The 17,491-nt window shown below is 34.9% G+C and overlaps 3 protein-coding genes across 3 annotated transcripts in view; all 3 read left to right on the top strand.

Moving 5' to 3' along the window:
• The window catches only part of LOC110096974 (reticulon-like protein B9), a 9,656-nt gene extending 7,170 nt beyond the window's left edge, over window positions 1–2,486 (top strand). The window contains exons 4-6 of the mRNA XM_028698808.1: window positions 1,269–1,410; window positions 2,118–2,229; window positions 2,317–2,486. Of these exons, the coding sequence (XP_028554641.1) occupies window positions 1,269–1,410; window positions 2,118–2,229; window positions 2,317–2,486 (424 nt within the window). The remainder of the gene's footprint in view (window positions 1–1,268; window positions 1,411–2,117; window positions 2,230–2,316) is intronic.
• Window positions 2,487–7,224: 4,738 nt separating this feature from the next.
• Window positions 7,225–11,873, top strand: LOC110096973 (potassium transporter 26-like). Its single transcript, XM_020823149.1, has 8 exons — window positions 7,225–7,344; window positions 7,812–8,034; window positions 9,358–9,603; window positions 9,978–10,028; window positions 10,125–10,385; window positions 10,469–10,521; window positions 10,615–10,984; window positions 11,059–11,873. Exons 1-8 carry the CDS (start codon window positions 7,225–7,227, stop codon window positions 11,871–11,873), a joined length of 2,139 nt encoding a protein of 712 aa, XP_020678808.1.
• Window positions 11,874–14,878: 3,005 nt separating this feature from the next.
• LOC110096971 (probable CCR4-associated factor 1 homolog 11) lies at window positions 14,879–15,682 on the top strand. The gene has a single exon (XM_020823148.1). It carries the CDS (start codon window positions 14,879–14,881, stop codon window positions 15,680–15,682), a length of 804 nt encoding a protein of 267 aa, XP_020678807.1.
• The last annotated feature ends 1,809 nt before the right edge of the window (window positions 15,683–17,491 follow it).

The following is a 17,491-nucleotide window of genomic DNA, read 5'->3' on the forward strand; positions in this document are numbered from 1 at the left end:
GTTTTTGCTATAGTTTTTTATATCACATAGTCAGCAAGCATACAACAACAACAACAACAACAGCATCAAGTCTTTATCCCACTATGTGGGGTCGGCTACATGAATCCTTTTTCTTCATTGTGTCCTATTAAAAGTCAAATTTTCGTTTAAATCTAATAAAGAAAGGTCATTCCTAATATTTTCTAACCAAGTCTTTTTAGGTCTACCCCTACCTTTCTTAACATAAGTCAAATCTAATACCTCTACTCTCCTAACCGGGTCATCGAAAGGCCGTCGTTTTATGTGACCAAACCATCTAAGGCGACTTTCTCTAATCTTATCTTCTATTGGAGCTACTCCAACCTTTTCACGTATATGCTCATTTTGTATCCTATCTCTAAGGGTAAAGCCACTCATCCACCTGAGCATCCTCATCTCTGTCACACTTAACTTAGTATTATGCTTCTCTTTTAAAGGCCAACATTCGGCACCATAAAGCATTGCAGGCCCCACTACCATCTTATAGAATTTTCCCTTAAGTTTGAGGGGTACATTTCTATCACATAACAAGCCCGATGCATTCCTCCACTTCAACCATCCAACTTGAATTCTGCTGATAATATCCCCATCTATTTCACCATCACTCTGAACAATAGATCCAAGATATCTAAAATGTGTACTCTTATTAATGACTTGATCGCCCAAAGTCACAATCCCCTCACTAGGTCTATTACTACTAAAATTACACTCCATATATTCCGTTTTAGATCTACTCAAGCGAAAACCTTTAGACTCTAAGGTTGACCTCCATAATTCAAGTTTACCTTCAACTCCCTCTCTAGTCTTATCAACAAGAAGAATATCATCAGCAAAAAGCATACACCAAGGTACATCCTCTTGCAAATGTCTAGTGAGAATATCCATGACTAAAGTAAAAAGATATGGGCTTAAGGCTGATCCTTGATGTAACCCAACCGAAATAGGAAAATACTTGGTCAATCCACCTTGTGTTTGAGCACAAGTAATAGCTCCTGCATACATATCTTTAATGATTTGAATATAAGCATTATTGACTCCTTTCTTTTCAAGAACTCTCCATAGCACTTCTCTTGGAACTTTATCATATGCTTTTTCTAAATCAATAAATATCATATATAGATCCTCCTTATTTTCTCTATATTTCTCCATCAAACCTCTTAATAAATGTATGGCCCTCTCTCTCTATTAATGCCAAATAAATTTGAATATCCTTCTTAGCAAAAAAATAAATTGTTGATCTAACGGTGCAGGAGTCCACCTAAGTTGACAGAAATAATTTTACCAGAGAATGATTTCAGAGAATTTGCAGAGGTTTTGCATGCCAAGCTGAGCAGCTTCTTGTCCATACTACAAGATGTAACAATGGGAAAGAATCTAAGACTATTCTTCATGGTATATAAAAACCAAAACTTGATCATTTTCTTCAAATGCTTTCCTTACAGCTTGCTTATTTTCTTCCAGTTAAAATGAAGATTAATTAAATTAATAAATGAACTATGAAGTGATTTAGGGAATTTACATACATATCACTGATGTTCTTATGCATTTATATATTTATTTGCATAGCACCTTAATATATAAATCACATAAAAATATCATTAATATTAATTTATTTAAAATAAAATACATCTTCTTAAGCATATATTTTGATATAATTTGAACAGTAATTTATTTTATAGTGCGTATTAAAATTTAGATGTTAGATATATAAATACATATGAATTTAGGATATATATATAAATCCCACAATAATAAAATACAGAGTGATTTATATATATTTCATATTTTTTTTTTGTATTAATATATGTAGCAAATAATTTTTTATCTTTATATATATTTCACTCAAAATTTTAAACCCTTATATACTTAAAGTGTAAATATTTTATTTCAGCCCATCATAAAAATAAAATAAATACCCGGCCTCTACACAAATTAATACCATACAAAATTAATTGAGATGCCACATAAGCCAAGTAATAATTTAATACTCAAATAGATCACAAATTTAATTGGCTAAATTTTAAATAGCGTCTAATGTATAATTCTTTATTTATATGTATAAAATATATTGGCCCACATGTAGAAATTTCCCAACATAATTCGCCTTAAAATCCTCAGCAATACTCCTTTCTTTCATTCAGGCAATCGCTTCTCTTTGGATCATATCAATCTTAGGAAGCAGCTGCAGCTCTTTGAATCTATTATATTTTGGTAAGCCACACTACTCCTGAAAGAAAGAAACATTTATAGCATGTTTTCATTTTATTAAGATCTAGACTTCATCTTCTTCGTTTGTAGGTTATCTCTGCATTCAGATACTACCGGTTCTATATGAAAACTATGAAGGAGAAGTGGATCATTTGGTTACTGAGGGAAGCCGATCCCTAAGGAAACTCTACCGAAAATTTGACTCCAAAGTTCTCAACAAGATCCCGAGAGGCCCTGTAAAGGATCAGAAGCACATATGAAGGTTTCAGCTTTATATTCCTCAGAAGCAATAGAGCGAGCTTGTAAATGATTTCATGATGGCAGCTGGAAGCCAAGTTATTTGATCGATGATTGAAGAACCAAGATGTCAAATTGTTTCAGTTTTTTTTTTTTTATAACAGTTGTGGAAGAATATAAGAGGATAATAGTACACATATTCCTGTTGAAAAAAGTGTTTGTGTTTGGCAATGTGTAGTAAAAGTCTGTAAGTAACTTAATGAGTGGCCTCAAAAATGCAATGCAAGCAGCTATGTATGGTTGTTTAGCACTCTTATTGGTTCACTTCGTACTCTGCTCTTTCAAAGTGGCTCAACCCAAGGGGGTTTTTTGTTCTGTATGAGCTCGACTATATTTTGTTTATGCTCTTAAGTTGAGTCTCCTTACTTAAGTATAGCATGTCTAAAACCAACCAGCTTCATCTCCTCAATATTGTCAACCTGAGTGGACCTAACTAGCTAACCTTAATAAGCGCCATCACTACAAGAAAACACTCATTTCGGAGGATTTTTCGGCGGGCGGAATATTTTCATGGCAAATTTTTGATAGATTACGATGAAATATTTCAGACTAATTTTCAGAGAGATTTTTCGATGAATTTGTTTCCGACAGATTTTAAAATTTCTTTAAAAATAATATATTCATAATTTTATAGATTATTTTAATTAATTATAAATTTAATAATTTATTTTAATATTATTTTAATTCATTGTTGATTTAATAACTTATTTTAAATATTAACTAAAATAATAAATTTTACTTAATTACTAACTTTAATATTTAATTTTAATGTATTTTAAAATAATTTATTATTAATTTAAATCAGAGATAACCTACAAACGAAGGAAGAAGATTCAAGCGAATTTTTTCCGTCGGACAGTCGCCCGCAAAAATTCAGCCGAAAAATTTTTCCTTTTCAACGGTTTTTTTTTTCAACGAAAAATACGAAAAAAATTTCTGATGCTCGATTTATTGTTGCAAATTTTTTCGTCAGAAATTAGTTTAATTTTTTTTAAATTCGCTGGCAATACATGATTTTCCTGCAGTGAATTAATCCCTGTTGAACCTAGCGCTAACCCCTAGATCAAATAATGATGGGTTTCTATTGGGCAAGTGATGTTAATCCTAAAATTTTACTTTTTTTAGGAACCCTTTTTTAGTATGATTGTAAGATAATTTGACCCGTTACTCGTGAATATATGATCCCACACTTCTTATTAGATTTAGGCTTCATTTGGTGCGGATTTTTTTAATGCTTCTTAAAACAGCTTTTTAATACACATTTTTTAATTTTTGAACTAAAAAATTACTTTAAGAAACAGTGAGAAATAAACTGTCCCAAATAAAACCTCGATAGCTTCCCAACCTATTTATCATATCATAAGTATGTTAACCTATTTCCAAGCTTCATCTCTATACAAGATGAAGACTTTATTTCAAAAAAAAAAAAAAGTTACTGCTTGATTTTTACCAATGAATGATCAATTTATATTTATCATTTTGATAAAAATGTTAAAGTCTGTAGTAATGAAGTTTATAAATGTAGTAAAAATGTGTTGCTATTATTTTGTAAGGAAATTTTTAAATGGCATGAAGACTGTAGCAGCAAAATCTTTTAGTACTAAAAAACCTCAACTATTTGCAACAAAATATACCATTTCTAAAATAATATTAGCAAAAAAAAAAAATTACGTGTATTTTAGAGTTTTTTTTTGTGACGGTTATAATATTTTATAAAATTGGTTGTGAAGTTGCTAAAGAATTAGTAATTTAGCTATGCTTGTTGCAAAAACAAATTTTTCATATAAAATTTTGAAATGCAATGCATAGGGTTCGAAGCTTGTGTATGTGATGTGTGTATGAGCTTGCATTAATTGTCTAATGTGATGCAATTATCTTCTAACTATTATTTTAACTAGAGAACTTATACAACATAATTATCAATAACTATGCACTTATTTTTTTGAAATGAACAATTGTTAGTTCTGTATGGAATTTAATTGTATCCATTGTTCATGTTGTACTGTTATCTTAAACGTAAATACTATTCAGTTGATGAAAAAAACTTGGAATTTTTACATGCATAACACTCTAAACTATTATAAATACATATTCAACACATAAACTTTTCTATTTACTAATATAACACCTAAAATCCTCCTTTTCATCTATTCTACCACTCCGTTAGTCGTTAGTGCATCCGTAAAAAATCTCTATCAATCACGCGTCTTCCCTTCGACTACCTACTCCATTGCTTCAGATCTCTGTGTCCCTTGTCGTTGGCGATGTTGGAGAATGGCGACTGCGATGCCGGCGATGACAATCGGTGTTCCATAAAAACTTGCGGAATTGCTCAACTAAATTATCGGCCTGCTGCCTCTTCCCTTGTCGGCCTGCTGTCGCCGTTCTTTGACCAAGTTCTCGAGAATGTTTCGTAAATACCTGCAGTTCTCCCCATGGGTTGCCGACATGGCTCTGTCTTATCCCTCACTCCAGTGAATATGCCTCTTCACCGCCTTCTTTTAGCATGATCTTCTAATCTGAGCATGATGATCTTAATCGTGGTATGATGATCTTATTGAATATAAAAAAGCAACGAATGAAATAGGGGATATAGAAGAAGAAACAGAACAGATATTTTCTGTATTTTGTTCATTAAACATTACATAGTCTGAATCTGTCTGATGGTAAGCTTATAGAGGAATTCAAGGTACAACAAAGCCACAATACCCAAAATTGTTCTTTTTATTCCATCAAAAAAGCAAGACAGGTGAGAGAATATGGAGGAAATGGAGAATTGACTTGGACGGCGTGGTGCTCATGGTGATAAGAGAGACAGAGAGAGCAGAGATCAACGCCGTTCATACAGCCAAGGCAATGCATGTTCCACTCGTTTTTGTGAGTATCGGCGTGGAGCTTGCATTGAATGAAGAAGCTCGTCGAGAGCAGAGGCCGTAGCCAAGGGAAGGCGGGTCATTGGCTCTTGTGAGTATCGGCATGGCGGCCATTGGCTATTGTTCTGTCCTCATCCTTCCTGAAGGCGGGTCGAAGGGAAGACGCAAGGTTGATAGGTATTTTTGACGGGGTAATAAATAAATGTTATAATAGATGAAAAGAAGAGTTTTAGGTGGTATATTAGTAAATATAAAAGTTATGGTGTTGGATATGTATTTATACTACTTTGAAGTGTTATGTATGTAAAAATCCTAAAAGACTTTCCATACAACATGGCAGCACTGTATATTTGTACACTGCAGCGTCGCAAGATACAATGCAATGTCCTACAATCTTGACTCGAAGACAGAGAGCAGAGCGTGATAGCCCTCCAAACCCCAACGTCGTGGCACTACGAGACAAGATGACAAGTTTTTCTTTCGTTTTTTTCTTCTTTCACTTTGAAGGCTTGCGTCCTTTCGTGTATTGAAAAGCATCTCATTATCTATTATGTCTGTAGAATGAAGGAGAGAGTATAGTATGAGAAGAGAGATTTGTACGATTTCTCTCAATTTTTATGAATGATTTTATCCCAGATTTGAGTTTTTCCACTTTAAATCCCGATGTTCATTTTCGTTATTTTCATTTCTTATTTGTTTCATTGCATAATATACTTCCCAATAATAAAGTTTGTAAAATTTACTTTCTAAAGTTCCAATAAAGAAATGATTCAAAGAAAATGATATGCTATATATTCAAATGATCTTTAAGATTGATCATTTTGTCAATATCAAAATATGCAAGTAATAAAGCAAAATCTTTGAGATGACATAAACCTACTTTGTGTCTATCAAATATCAAAATATATGCTTTGAATGTTGTAAGATGAGATTATCAGGCAATCTGCCCAAAAATAAATAAATAATTTAATAAAAGAGCAAAAGACGATTATTTCTAACTCGACAAGAAGCAATTCTTTTCTTTCACCAAATTCCATTCAAATATTTGCGTGCAAATTCCCTCTAACCTATTAAAATAATAAAAAAAAAGTTGCCCTAAGGTTAATTTTAAAATTACTAAATTTATTTTAATTAAGATGAGAATAATATAAAATTTATTGATTATATTATGCTCATTTAAAAATAATAATAATAAATTTAAGAAATATAATGACAATTGTGATTAGGATTGCTGAAAAATTCTACGCAGCTCATCTTGATCTGTAAGCGAGAGCTTAAGCTATCAACTAAAAAGTTGTGTTTGAAGCTTGCATATGTGTTACGTGTTTGGATTTTTGTTTAATTTGCTCAAAAGTTCTTAAATTTTTTTTTGAAAATGGAAGAAGATTCTTAGCTTCAAAGAACATTCTCTATTTATTTTATTAGGTTTGAGCCTTATTTCTTTGAATATTCTATAAAAAAAAAACAACAAAAATAAAAAAATTCGACCGTGAAGTGCATGGTCATTTAGCAGACTTCCAAAGCTTAGATTCCCACCTCTCCACACCTCTCCAGCTTCTATGTATTTTTAATATTAAAAAAATAGAATAAATGTGAACAAAAAATAAAATGATATTTTTACATAAATTATAATTAATAAAGTAATAAAATATTACAGAATAATATATATATATATATATATATATATATAAAATAAATAAACAAATGTTGGAAAAATCAACAGAACCTCTTGTCTTTTTTCCTCTGGATTGATCAGCTATATAGTCTTCTAATTGCAATTATTTCAGCATTCCTTAATCTTCCTCTTGCTTCAAGTTAGGGGAGAGCAATGGGCTCTTTAGAAGATGGCTTTGGGAGCCATGAGGAAGTTGAGGAGACTAATAAGATTCCACCCCAAAGAACATTTAGCTTCATGGATGATTACAAGATTCCTCAGAATAAATCGCCGGTATTCTTCTATTATGATTTTTTTCTTCTTAAAGAAATAGATTTAGGCTTCATTTGGGACGGCTTTCTAAAAATCTTCCTTTAAGAAGTAGTAAGAAAGCCGTTTCAAATGAAACCTTAGAGTCTATTAGAGATAGTTTTATTTATGCTTTGCTTTTTCTGACAGCAATCATAGTTCTGTTTGGCTATTGCTTTTAACAGCAGCTTTCAAAAAACTATTTTTCATACAACAACTTTACAATCATCTTTACGGAAAGCTACAGCTATCCCAAACGGGACCTAATTATGATTTTAACATGTTAATTACCAATCTTTGTACACATACTCCTGTCATTTGTAATATACAATAATTTTTACATTTTTTCTTTGTAAAAACTGGCCAATATTTTTACTCATAAATGAATTTTTAGAGAGAGAGAGAGAGCAAACTTGTTGCTATTTATTAAGTTTTACTGTTAAATGATGCAGAGTTTCACAGTTTGGCAAACAATGATGTTGGGATATCAATCCCTTGGCATTGTATATGGAGACATTGGAACTTCGCCTCTGTATGTCTTCTCCTCAATCAGGCTATCAGAGCCCGGAGAGAAGGATATTCTTGGGATCTTGAGCTTGATCTTCTGGACTTTGACTATGATGGGATTGATCAAGTATGTGTTCATTGTCCTTCAGGCGGATGATCATGGAGAAGGTATGCTCTTTTCAGTTCAGTTATCATAGTTATGTTTGTATAATTTTATATATCGCTTAGATATATTAATTGTGCTGTATATTTGGAGATACGTGAAAATCAGTGGATGCATTTGATCAGTGATCTAATGCATAAATAGAATATTGAACATGAAAGCTAGAGAGAAAAAAAAGGGTGGTTTAGAGAACAGATTCTAGAAAGCTGCTAGTAAGAAAGCCGTCTCAAGCAAAGCCTAAGGCTTCACGTTGAACAGCTTTCTTACTGCTTTTCTTTTCAGATTGCAACTACAATTTTTATTTTGCTGTCATTTTCTTGTTGTTTTAAAAAAAAAAAATTTGTACTAAAAAGTTGCTTTTGACGGCTTTAAATAATTATTTTCGCTACAGTAATTTTATAAAACGGTAAAAAAGCTATTCCAAACAAAGCTTATATTTGATAGAGATTTGATTAGAAGTATAGAATGATGTCAAATCCACAATCAATTCTTGGCCCCATAATTATAGGTTTTGATCACATGAAAAAATATAGATAGAAGCAAATAAGAGTGACTTAGTATGGCTAGTGATGAAGTTAGGATTGATTGAGTTGTTAAATGATAGAAAACTTTCGAAAAGCAATCTTGCTGAAGGCTAGTTCTCTTGATGAGCTCTTCTCTTGAGATAACCTAATGACTTCTATTGACTAGAAAGCCAACTAAGTCGACTTTGACACCAACTAAGTAGACTTAAAAAAAAAAAAACAAAAATTAAATTTAAAAAAAAACCAACTAAGTCAACTTTGATGAGTACTTGTGATCTTCTAATGAATAGCTTGAACTAGTAGGCATTTTTTTATATGTTTTTTTTTTTGAACGGGGTATCTACCAGCTGCCACCCCTTTTAGGAGATACTTGGCGGCATAACTAAACCCTCGACGAGTGTACCAGCAACCAGCCCCATAGGTGGAGGACTCGCAGTTAGTTTCTCCCCCACTTGAGGGGTCACGTGGCATGAGAGGGGATTCGAACATGGGTTGGGGGGTTCTCAATCATGCTCGCCCACCAACCCAGCGAAGACCGATGGGATTAAAAATAACTTTACAAAACAATAAAAAAACGGTTCCAAACAAAGCCTTAATGAGACCCAGTCTTAAATGACTTGAGGCCTTCAGGCGATTTTCAAGTTTGTTTTGCCCCACTAACTTCTCAAGCTATGAAACTAACTTGATTAGTCTATTCCAAATGAATATGAGTGTCCATTTATACCCTGCATTCAAAAACATTGTTTGTTATGTAAGAATAACATATTAAAGATTTTTATTACTTTGCCTTACTATTTGTTTCAGGTGGAACTTTTGCTCTGTACTCCTTGCTTCGCCAACATGTAAACTTCAAAGGCAAGATGATAATTCCAAGCACAAGACTTGGTTCAGATTTCAACTTGAAGTACCACAGTAAAGGAAGCAAGTTACAGTCCAAGGCAAAGAAATTCCTAGAGGAGAACTCGAAAGCCCAGGCTGTGATTACCTTTATTGTGTTGCTAGGGACTTGTATGGTTATTGGTGATGGGGCTCTCACTCCGGCCATCTCAGGTTCTTGCCTTCTAATATATTTTTGTTGCTTTTAAGAATTTTATATGATATCAAGCTATTTTTTACAGCAACTTTCAAAAAAGTTACTTTTTCTATAATAGCTTTACAATCAACTTTACAAAATATTACAGCCGCCTCAAATAGACTCGTTATCAAAACTTGCTTATTTATATAGTAGGTTTTAAAATTATATTTTAGCTTGTTTGATTATGTTAATGAATAAATATAAGCGAACCTTTTACGAACGAGAATCGAGTTGTTCATCGAGAGTGCTTGTTCGCTTATAATCCTAATTGACTACCATCTGAAACTAATAATTTATTATTTAAAATCATTCATCCACATGACTGTAATACATTTTTTTCATATTACAGTTCTTTCTGCTGTTCAAGGAATTCAATCAAGATCATCGAAGATCAAACAAGGCATGCTCCAATTCATTCATTTCATAGCCATTAAAATAATTTTTTTTTCCTTCTGAAATTTTCTGAAATACTAACAAATGCCTCTTGGCAATGCAGAACATGTTGTCTTCCTATCGGTAGCAATCCTTGTTGTATTGTTCCTCTTCCAAAGATTTGGTACAAACAAAGTTAGCTTCTCCTTCTCACCAATTATGCTCCTCTGGTTCTCATTCACTGCCACTATTGGACTCTACAACATCATCAAATTCTACCCATCAATCCTAAAAGCTTTGTCACCTCACTACATTTTCTACTTCTTTCAAAGAAACCACAGAAAGGGATGGGAGCTCTTAGGTGCAATTGCACTTTGCATCACAGGTTAGTTTATTTTCCTTTATTTCCATGTATCTCTACGTAGGTGATCTCTACAGAAAAGTTATAACAAAGACTTAATTTTTCAGGAGCTGAAGCCATGTTTGCTGATCTTGGTCACTTCAACAAGAGAGGAATTCAGGCAATAAAATACTTAAATTTTAGCCTTCAATTCTTTCTCTAAGAACTAAATCTTTTCATCACAGTTGCTAAACATTATAGTTTATTCTTTCAGCTTTCTTACTCATTGGTTGTGTATCCTGCTCTGATCCTTGCATACTCTGGTGAAGCTGCATTCCTCATCAAGAATCCTGATAGAATTAGCACAGCATTTTATAGCTCTGTTCCTGAACCCATATTTTGGCCTATGTTTATCATTTCAACTCTTGCAGCTGTTGTTGCAAGCCAAGCCCTCATATCTGCAAGCTTTTCAATAATCAGACAATCCATTACTCTCGGTTGTTTTCCCCGGGTGACTATGATTCATACCTCAAGCAAGCATGAGGGACAAGTCTACTCTCCTGAGGTGAACTACTTTCTAATGTTTGTGTGCATTCTAATCACAGTCGGTTTCGACGGCGGTGCGGAGATCGGAAATGCATTTGGTAGGTTGTTTTTGCACTCTTGCATCACATATAAGATGTTTCTTAAGAATAATATGATGATTTTGATGATGTAGGTGTGGCTGTGATATGGGTAATGCTCATCACAACAGTGCTAATGTGTGTGGTGATGCTTGTAATATGGGACACAAACATAATTTTGGTGGTGATGTTCCTTACAGTTTATCTTAGCATTGAAGGTGTGTACATGAGCTCATTGTTGAACAAGCTTGCACATGGAGGTTGGGTCCCCTTTGCAATCTCAGCCTTTTTCTTGGTTATCACCCTCTCATGGACATATGGAAGAAGCAAGAAGAGTCAATATGAAGATGGAAATAAGATGAGCAAACAAGAACTAGATCATCTTGTTGAAACCAGCACTCGAGTCCCGGGAGTTTGCTTCTTCTGCACTGATTTAATGAATGGAATCCCACCGATTATTCGACATTATGTGAAGCATGTAGGCACACTCCGCCAGGTCACAGTGTTTGTTACTGTAAGAACTCTTCCAATAAGAACTGTGCTTCCTGAGGAAAGGTTCATTGTTGCAAAGCTTGGCCCAGAGGGGGTCTACAGTTGCTTGGTTCAGTATGGTTACATGGACCAACATAGAATGGATGGAGAAGAATATGAGAGTTCAATTGTAGGGGTGATCAAGGAGATAGCTGAGAATGGTAAGGAGGTTGAGATGATGGATTGTGCATCATGCAAGGATGTGATATTTGTGCATGGGAGAATAATTCTGAATGCCAGTAAGAAGAATGGGGGTTTCAGGAAATGGGTAATTAATAACTTGTACAGGTTTTTGCAGAAGAACTTTAGGTCTAATGTTGCCACTTTGAGAATTCCTCCTAGCAAGAGTTTGCAGGTGGGAATGCTTTATGAGATTTAAGAAGAGGGTATTACCGCTGAATGTATATTTGATTGCTATGGCAATTGATGCTGAGTTTACAAGTAGACTTTCTCAAATGATTCGAGCTATCTTGAAAAAATACTCCTTAATGAACTAAATGAGTGCTTATTTATAATTTGGGGGATTTGCATTCATAACACTCAAAATATTAGCATTTATATATTTAAATCTTGAATTTCACTATTCAAACCATCTAACATTTTGTTAACACAGTAAGTGAATCGTGGGGCAGACAATTGCCAAATCTCGTTGTTGGGGATGAGGAGTAAACACCATAATGACGAAATAAAAAATAAAGTAAAAGAATCAGAAAAATAAAGGACACCAAAATTTAACATGGAAAACCCAAAATAGGGAAAACCCACAGAGCCACATCACATCAAGAAATTCACTATGAAAATTGAAAGAAATATTAATTACATATCTCTCTTCTCTCTCAATGTCTCCTTGCTTCTCTTCTTACATGCATTGTTCTCAATGTCTAACATCTTATAAATAGCAGAGAAAGCCAAGTAAATAACCCGAAGGGAGACAACACTTTAGAAAAATGAGAAAGAAACTAATCGTCCAATCCATATTGCAGCGCTGCGACACTAGTTTAATTGGGGAGTTGTAGCGCTCAAACCTCTGTCTTAATCTGTTGTGTCGCCGTATTCAGACCGTTGTGGCACTCCACTTTCTATTGTTCAGTGCAAGGGCGCTTAGGAACACAATGTAAGGGAGTTCAAGTACATAGTGCTTGGGCGCTCGAGTACATTGCACCCAAACCCAAAAAGGGGGTAAACCCCTCGCACCCCCCCAGTGAGCACGAGAAACTTGAGGTTTGAGGCAACAAAACAACCTGATTGATCAACACAATCAAATTCCACATATAACACTCGCTTGGTACATTGCTTGACTTGTCACCAATGTTACCTAACCCATCAATGACCACTATCAGAAGATCCCATAGGGCATCGACGGGTCCAGAAACAAAAATTGCATGAGAGCTCATAGGTGATGGCATCGATTGATCAAAGTAAGGTGGAGCTTGTAGGCTAAGGCTTTCATGGGCGCAAAGTGCGATGAGCTCCAAGGCTTGGGCATCGACATGTCAAGTGGAGTGTGTATCAAACCAGTGCCATGAAGAAGGGTTTAGAGATTGTAATGAGGTGTTATTTTTTATTTCATTTAAATGTTTTGAATATTATGTATGTAAATAGTGATGTTTATGTGTTAACTATATAAATGTTAATGGCTTGAGTGCAATGTATGTAAACCCTCCTTACATGTTTCAATATGGATATTGTATAGGTTATATATAGTGTTCCTCATAGGTACTTCAACATGCGACATAGATTGCACCATCCCATAATCAATTTTTTATTGGATAATATAACACTAATTGGTTGACACAACTAGAGATGTCAATATTGGACACGACCCGAAAATCCGACCCGAACACGACACGGAAATTTTGGGTTCGGGTTGACCCGAACCCGAATCGGGTCGGGTTCCGGTTGACCCGAATATTGATTGGGTCGGGGTAGGGTTAGAGTTTTCGACCTGTTTTAGAAATCGGGTCGGGTTCGGGTTGACCCAAAAACCCGGAAATAACTCGGATTAACCTGCTGACCGAGCTGCCCGGGTGACCACCGCTGCCCGTGGCCAATCCCGCGTGGTCGCGTAACCCCTGCCGCTTGCCAGCTGAGGCGCTGACCGAGCATCCTCTTGATCAATCACTGTTGACCGTACATGGCCAATACCTCCGTTGCCCCGCCACTACCCGTCTGCCATTGGCAAATCCCAGCCCTGCCCGGTTGCCCCACTCGCCCGCGTCACCGTAAGTCCCGAGGAGGCGAGGACTCAAACCCGGACTCAAGCCTGTGAGGGCTAGCCAAGCTAGATAGCTGCCGCGTCCAGGCCTGTCGCGCATGTTGGCTCCTGATTTTGGGTCGTGTTGGGTTGACCCGAACCTGAAGCGGGTTGGGTTCGGATCCGGAAAACTGACCCGTTTATAAAAACGGGTCGGGTTCGAGTTGACCCGAACAATATCGGGTCAAGTCCGGGTTCAACCCGAACTCGAGCCGTGACCCAAAATTGACACCCCTAGACACAACCCTTATCTAACATATGATCTAAAAAATATTATATGTGATGAACTAATCATAAGCATATTAATGAAGAGAAATTGATGATTTGATTGTTGAATATGAATCCTTTGAAATATATTATAAGATTTTTAAATTAATTTATTATTTTTTAACACATCATGCTTAAATTAAAATAAATTGATTTTATTTTTAAATTAATTAAAAACTCAAAGAATTTTGAGAAAATTTATTTGATCTCGCATGAATCTTGATGCAATTAACAAATCTCAACTGTAGGATTAGTCTATCTCCAATCTCAGCAAATTTATAGCTAAAAAAATGTTTTGACAAGATGAATCCAACAACACCAAGACCGTCTAAATATAAGCCCAAATGGATTTCAAAATGTCATAAAAATTTTCATGTAACTGTTTAAGAGACCAAATAACCTTTGATTTTTTTTTGTGCTCAAAGTTAAAATAAGTGTCTCAATGAGAATAATCCAATGATTTCAAAATCCATTCTTACATCATTAAGGCATTATAAGTCCATTGCACACAGAAAGAACACCCACTTGCACCTTGCGACGAATTCACCTGGAACTGAACACCTAGGAGGAACGTCACTTTCAAATTTAAAATAAAATATTACCGTTTTCATATATTCTGAAACAAAAAAATATAAGAATATCTCTGTATATACCATCCTATCGCACTCAGAACTCATTCGACGACATTTGGACTCTGTTTCCAAAAATAGCGCAAGCTCTCATTCAAATTCAAAACAAAAATAATGTCGTTAGCAATACAAAAAATATACGAATATATCTGTCTATATATATCATCTTACAGCAACTCATAACTCATTCGACATTTCCCTGTTTCCAAACATAGCGCAGGAAAAAGCTCTCTGATGGCTTCTCTTCGTCAGGTGGATATCCGAAACTTCTACATCGAATCGGCCTCCTTCATCCAGTTTTCTCGCCGTTGCCGCTCCCCCTTCGTCTTCTTCGACACAGAGTTCCCGGGCTGCATTTTCCGATCATCGAAGCATCACACGCTTCTCTCCCCTGCCGAGCGCTACTCTGTCCTGAAACTGAACGCCGACGTGATTCGGCCCATTCAGGTCGGCATTACTATCAGCGACGGCGCCACCTCCACCGCGCAGTTCGAACTCCGGGACTTCGACCTGCACAGCCACCCCCACGCTCCCAGCTCGGTCGCTCTGCTCGAGACTTCTGGGATAAATCTTACCCGAAATCGTCAATTGGGGATCCCCTCCGTCTGGCTCGCCCGCCTTCTACTTGACGCTGGCCTCGTCGGCGACTTCTCCAGAGCGACATGGGTAGCTTTTCACGGATGCTACGATTTTGCTATCTTGTTCAAAGCCCTGTTTCAACTGACGACGAAACTGCGTGTGAGGCTGCCGGAGACCATGGAGGAGTTCATGGCGCTGGCAAACTGGTTTTTTGGTGGCCGAATATATGATGTGAAGTGCTTGATTAGAAGATGCGATGGGCTTTACGGGGGGCTGGAGAAGGTGGCTGAGAAGTTGGGCGTGAAGCGTGCGGAGGGGAAAGCGCATCAGGCGGGGTCTGATAGTTTGCTGACTTGCGAGGTGTTCCTGAGGATGAAGAAGGTTTATTTCGGTCCTGGTGATGACGGAAAGGAGAAGAAAATGCCCTTTGAAGGGCTTATTTTTGGACTTAACAGTTGATGATGATGATGATGCTGAGGATATGTTCTATGTTAGTTTTGCTGCTTACAGCGCAAAACAATTTTGTTATGGAATATATCCATTTATGAAGGTTCTGAAAGTAGAATCTTGTTGATATGTAATAATGCAGAAAAGTAAATGAATTTTAGTGTTGATAGTTTTCATTTCATATTACATTCTTCTTTTGAGAGCTTTAATGCTCTGTTTTGGTTTATATTTGGAAACTTATGAGGAATGGATAGAAACAACGCATGAGGAAATGGCAACTGAACTGAGAGCTTAAGATCTATTTTTTACGGCAATAATAACTACTTGGAAAGTAAAATTAGAACGAATAAATATGGAAGAATGACAAAATGTAAGATGAAATTATGGGAGAGCAAATAAATATATGATACAAATGATATCAACTTATTCTTACAGAATTTGCTCCATTAATCAGTTACAAATGATATCTACATATGCTTATAGATTGAGATTACTGTAATTCTTTGATGTTATATATTGGAGCAGTAATCTTAATATACATATAACTCATAAAAAATCTACAATAATGTAATTTTTTTTTTCTATTAAGTTCTTACCATTCAATAAAATTTTATCTTAAAATTAAGAAGTTAAAAATTAAGGCCTCTTTATTTCATTTTTCTTCTTGCTTTTTATGTAGTTCAGTAATATTTAAGAGCAATGCAGCAGGTTTGAGGGCTTTAATGTTCTCTTTAAGTTTTATGAGAAATTAATGGATAGAAGCATCACATGAAGATTTGGTCATTAAAATGAAAGCTTAAGATATATATTTTTTACAGCAATAATAACTACTTAGAAAATAAAGCCTCATTATTTCAATTTTCTTGCTATTTATCAGTTCAGCAGGTTGTAAGCTTTAATGCTCTGTTTCGGTTTATAGTTGGAATTGGCAATTGAAATGAGAGCTTAAGATCTACTTTTTACGGCAACAATAACTACTCGGAAAGTAAAATTCGAACGAATACTTTACTCAATGCGTCAATAAACACTCAATTAAACAATAAAACTAAATTTTAGTCACATATAGATAAGAATGACAAAAAATGTTAGAGAAACAACTGGCCTACGTGATACTATGGAAGAGCAAATAAACATATGACCTACACATAAATGATATCAAAGTATTATTAGAGAGTTTTTTTTTTAACAATTTTAGAAGGAAAGATCATACCTCTTTTAATCTCTAAAGCCACATTAGGCTTTGACCTTTTTCAGCTTTTCCACGAAATTGGGGCTGAATATAAGAATATAAAACCTTTTTAATCACAAGGTAGAAATATAGCTGTATTAGTTTAAGCTTTCCCATGCCATGGAATGAATCCAGAAAACTAAACGCCCTTTCAAAATCTGTAATGATCATAGTTTAACAAAACATAAAACAGGGCAATTTCTTTTACTTCACAAAATTAGAATTGAAGGTGTGTTTGGAACAACTTTCCCACAATTTGGCTTTTCAAATTGCAAATAAATTTTTATTTGCCGCTTTTCAGAAATTTTTATGATGAAAAATTGCTTTTATAATCACATATATTAATGCTTGTAAACATTAATAAAACAACTATCTATTTTTTATAAATGAATATATCTATAATGCCTACATTAATATCTTTAAAATAAAATTGACTTTCTCATATCAATTTCATAAACATCTTTATGAAAAGCTGCAACCATTTGAAATAAATTATTAGCTAAAATCTGATATCTTCGGTCATCATATGGAAACTCTCAAATATTACATCTTGTTATTAGTAAACTAACTTGAAACTAAATTCACCTAATGAG

The sequence above is a fragment of the Dendrobium catenatum genome, unplaced genomic scaffold (assembly GCF_001605985.2).
Source record: "Dendrobium catenatum unplaced genomic scaffold, ASM160598v2 fragScaff_scaffold_133, whole genome shotgun sequence".
NCBI lineage: Eukaryota > Viridiplantae > Streptophyta > Magnoliopsida > Asparagales > Orchidaceae > Dendrobium > Dendrobium catenatum.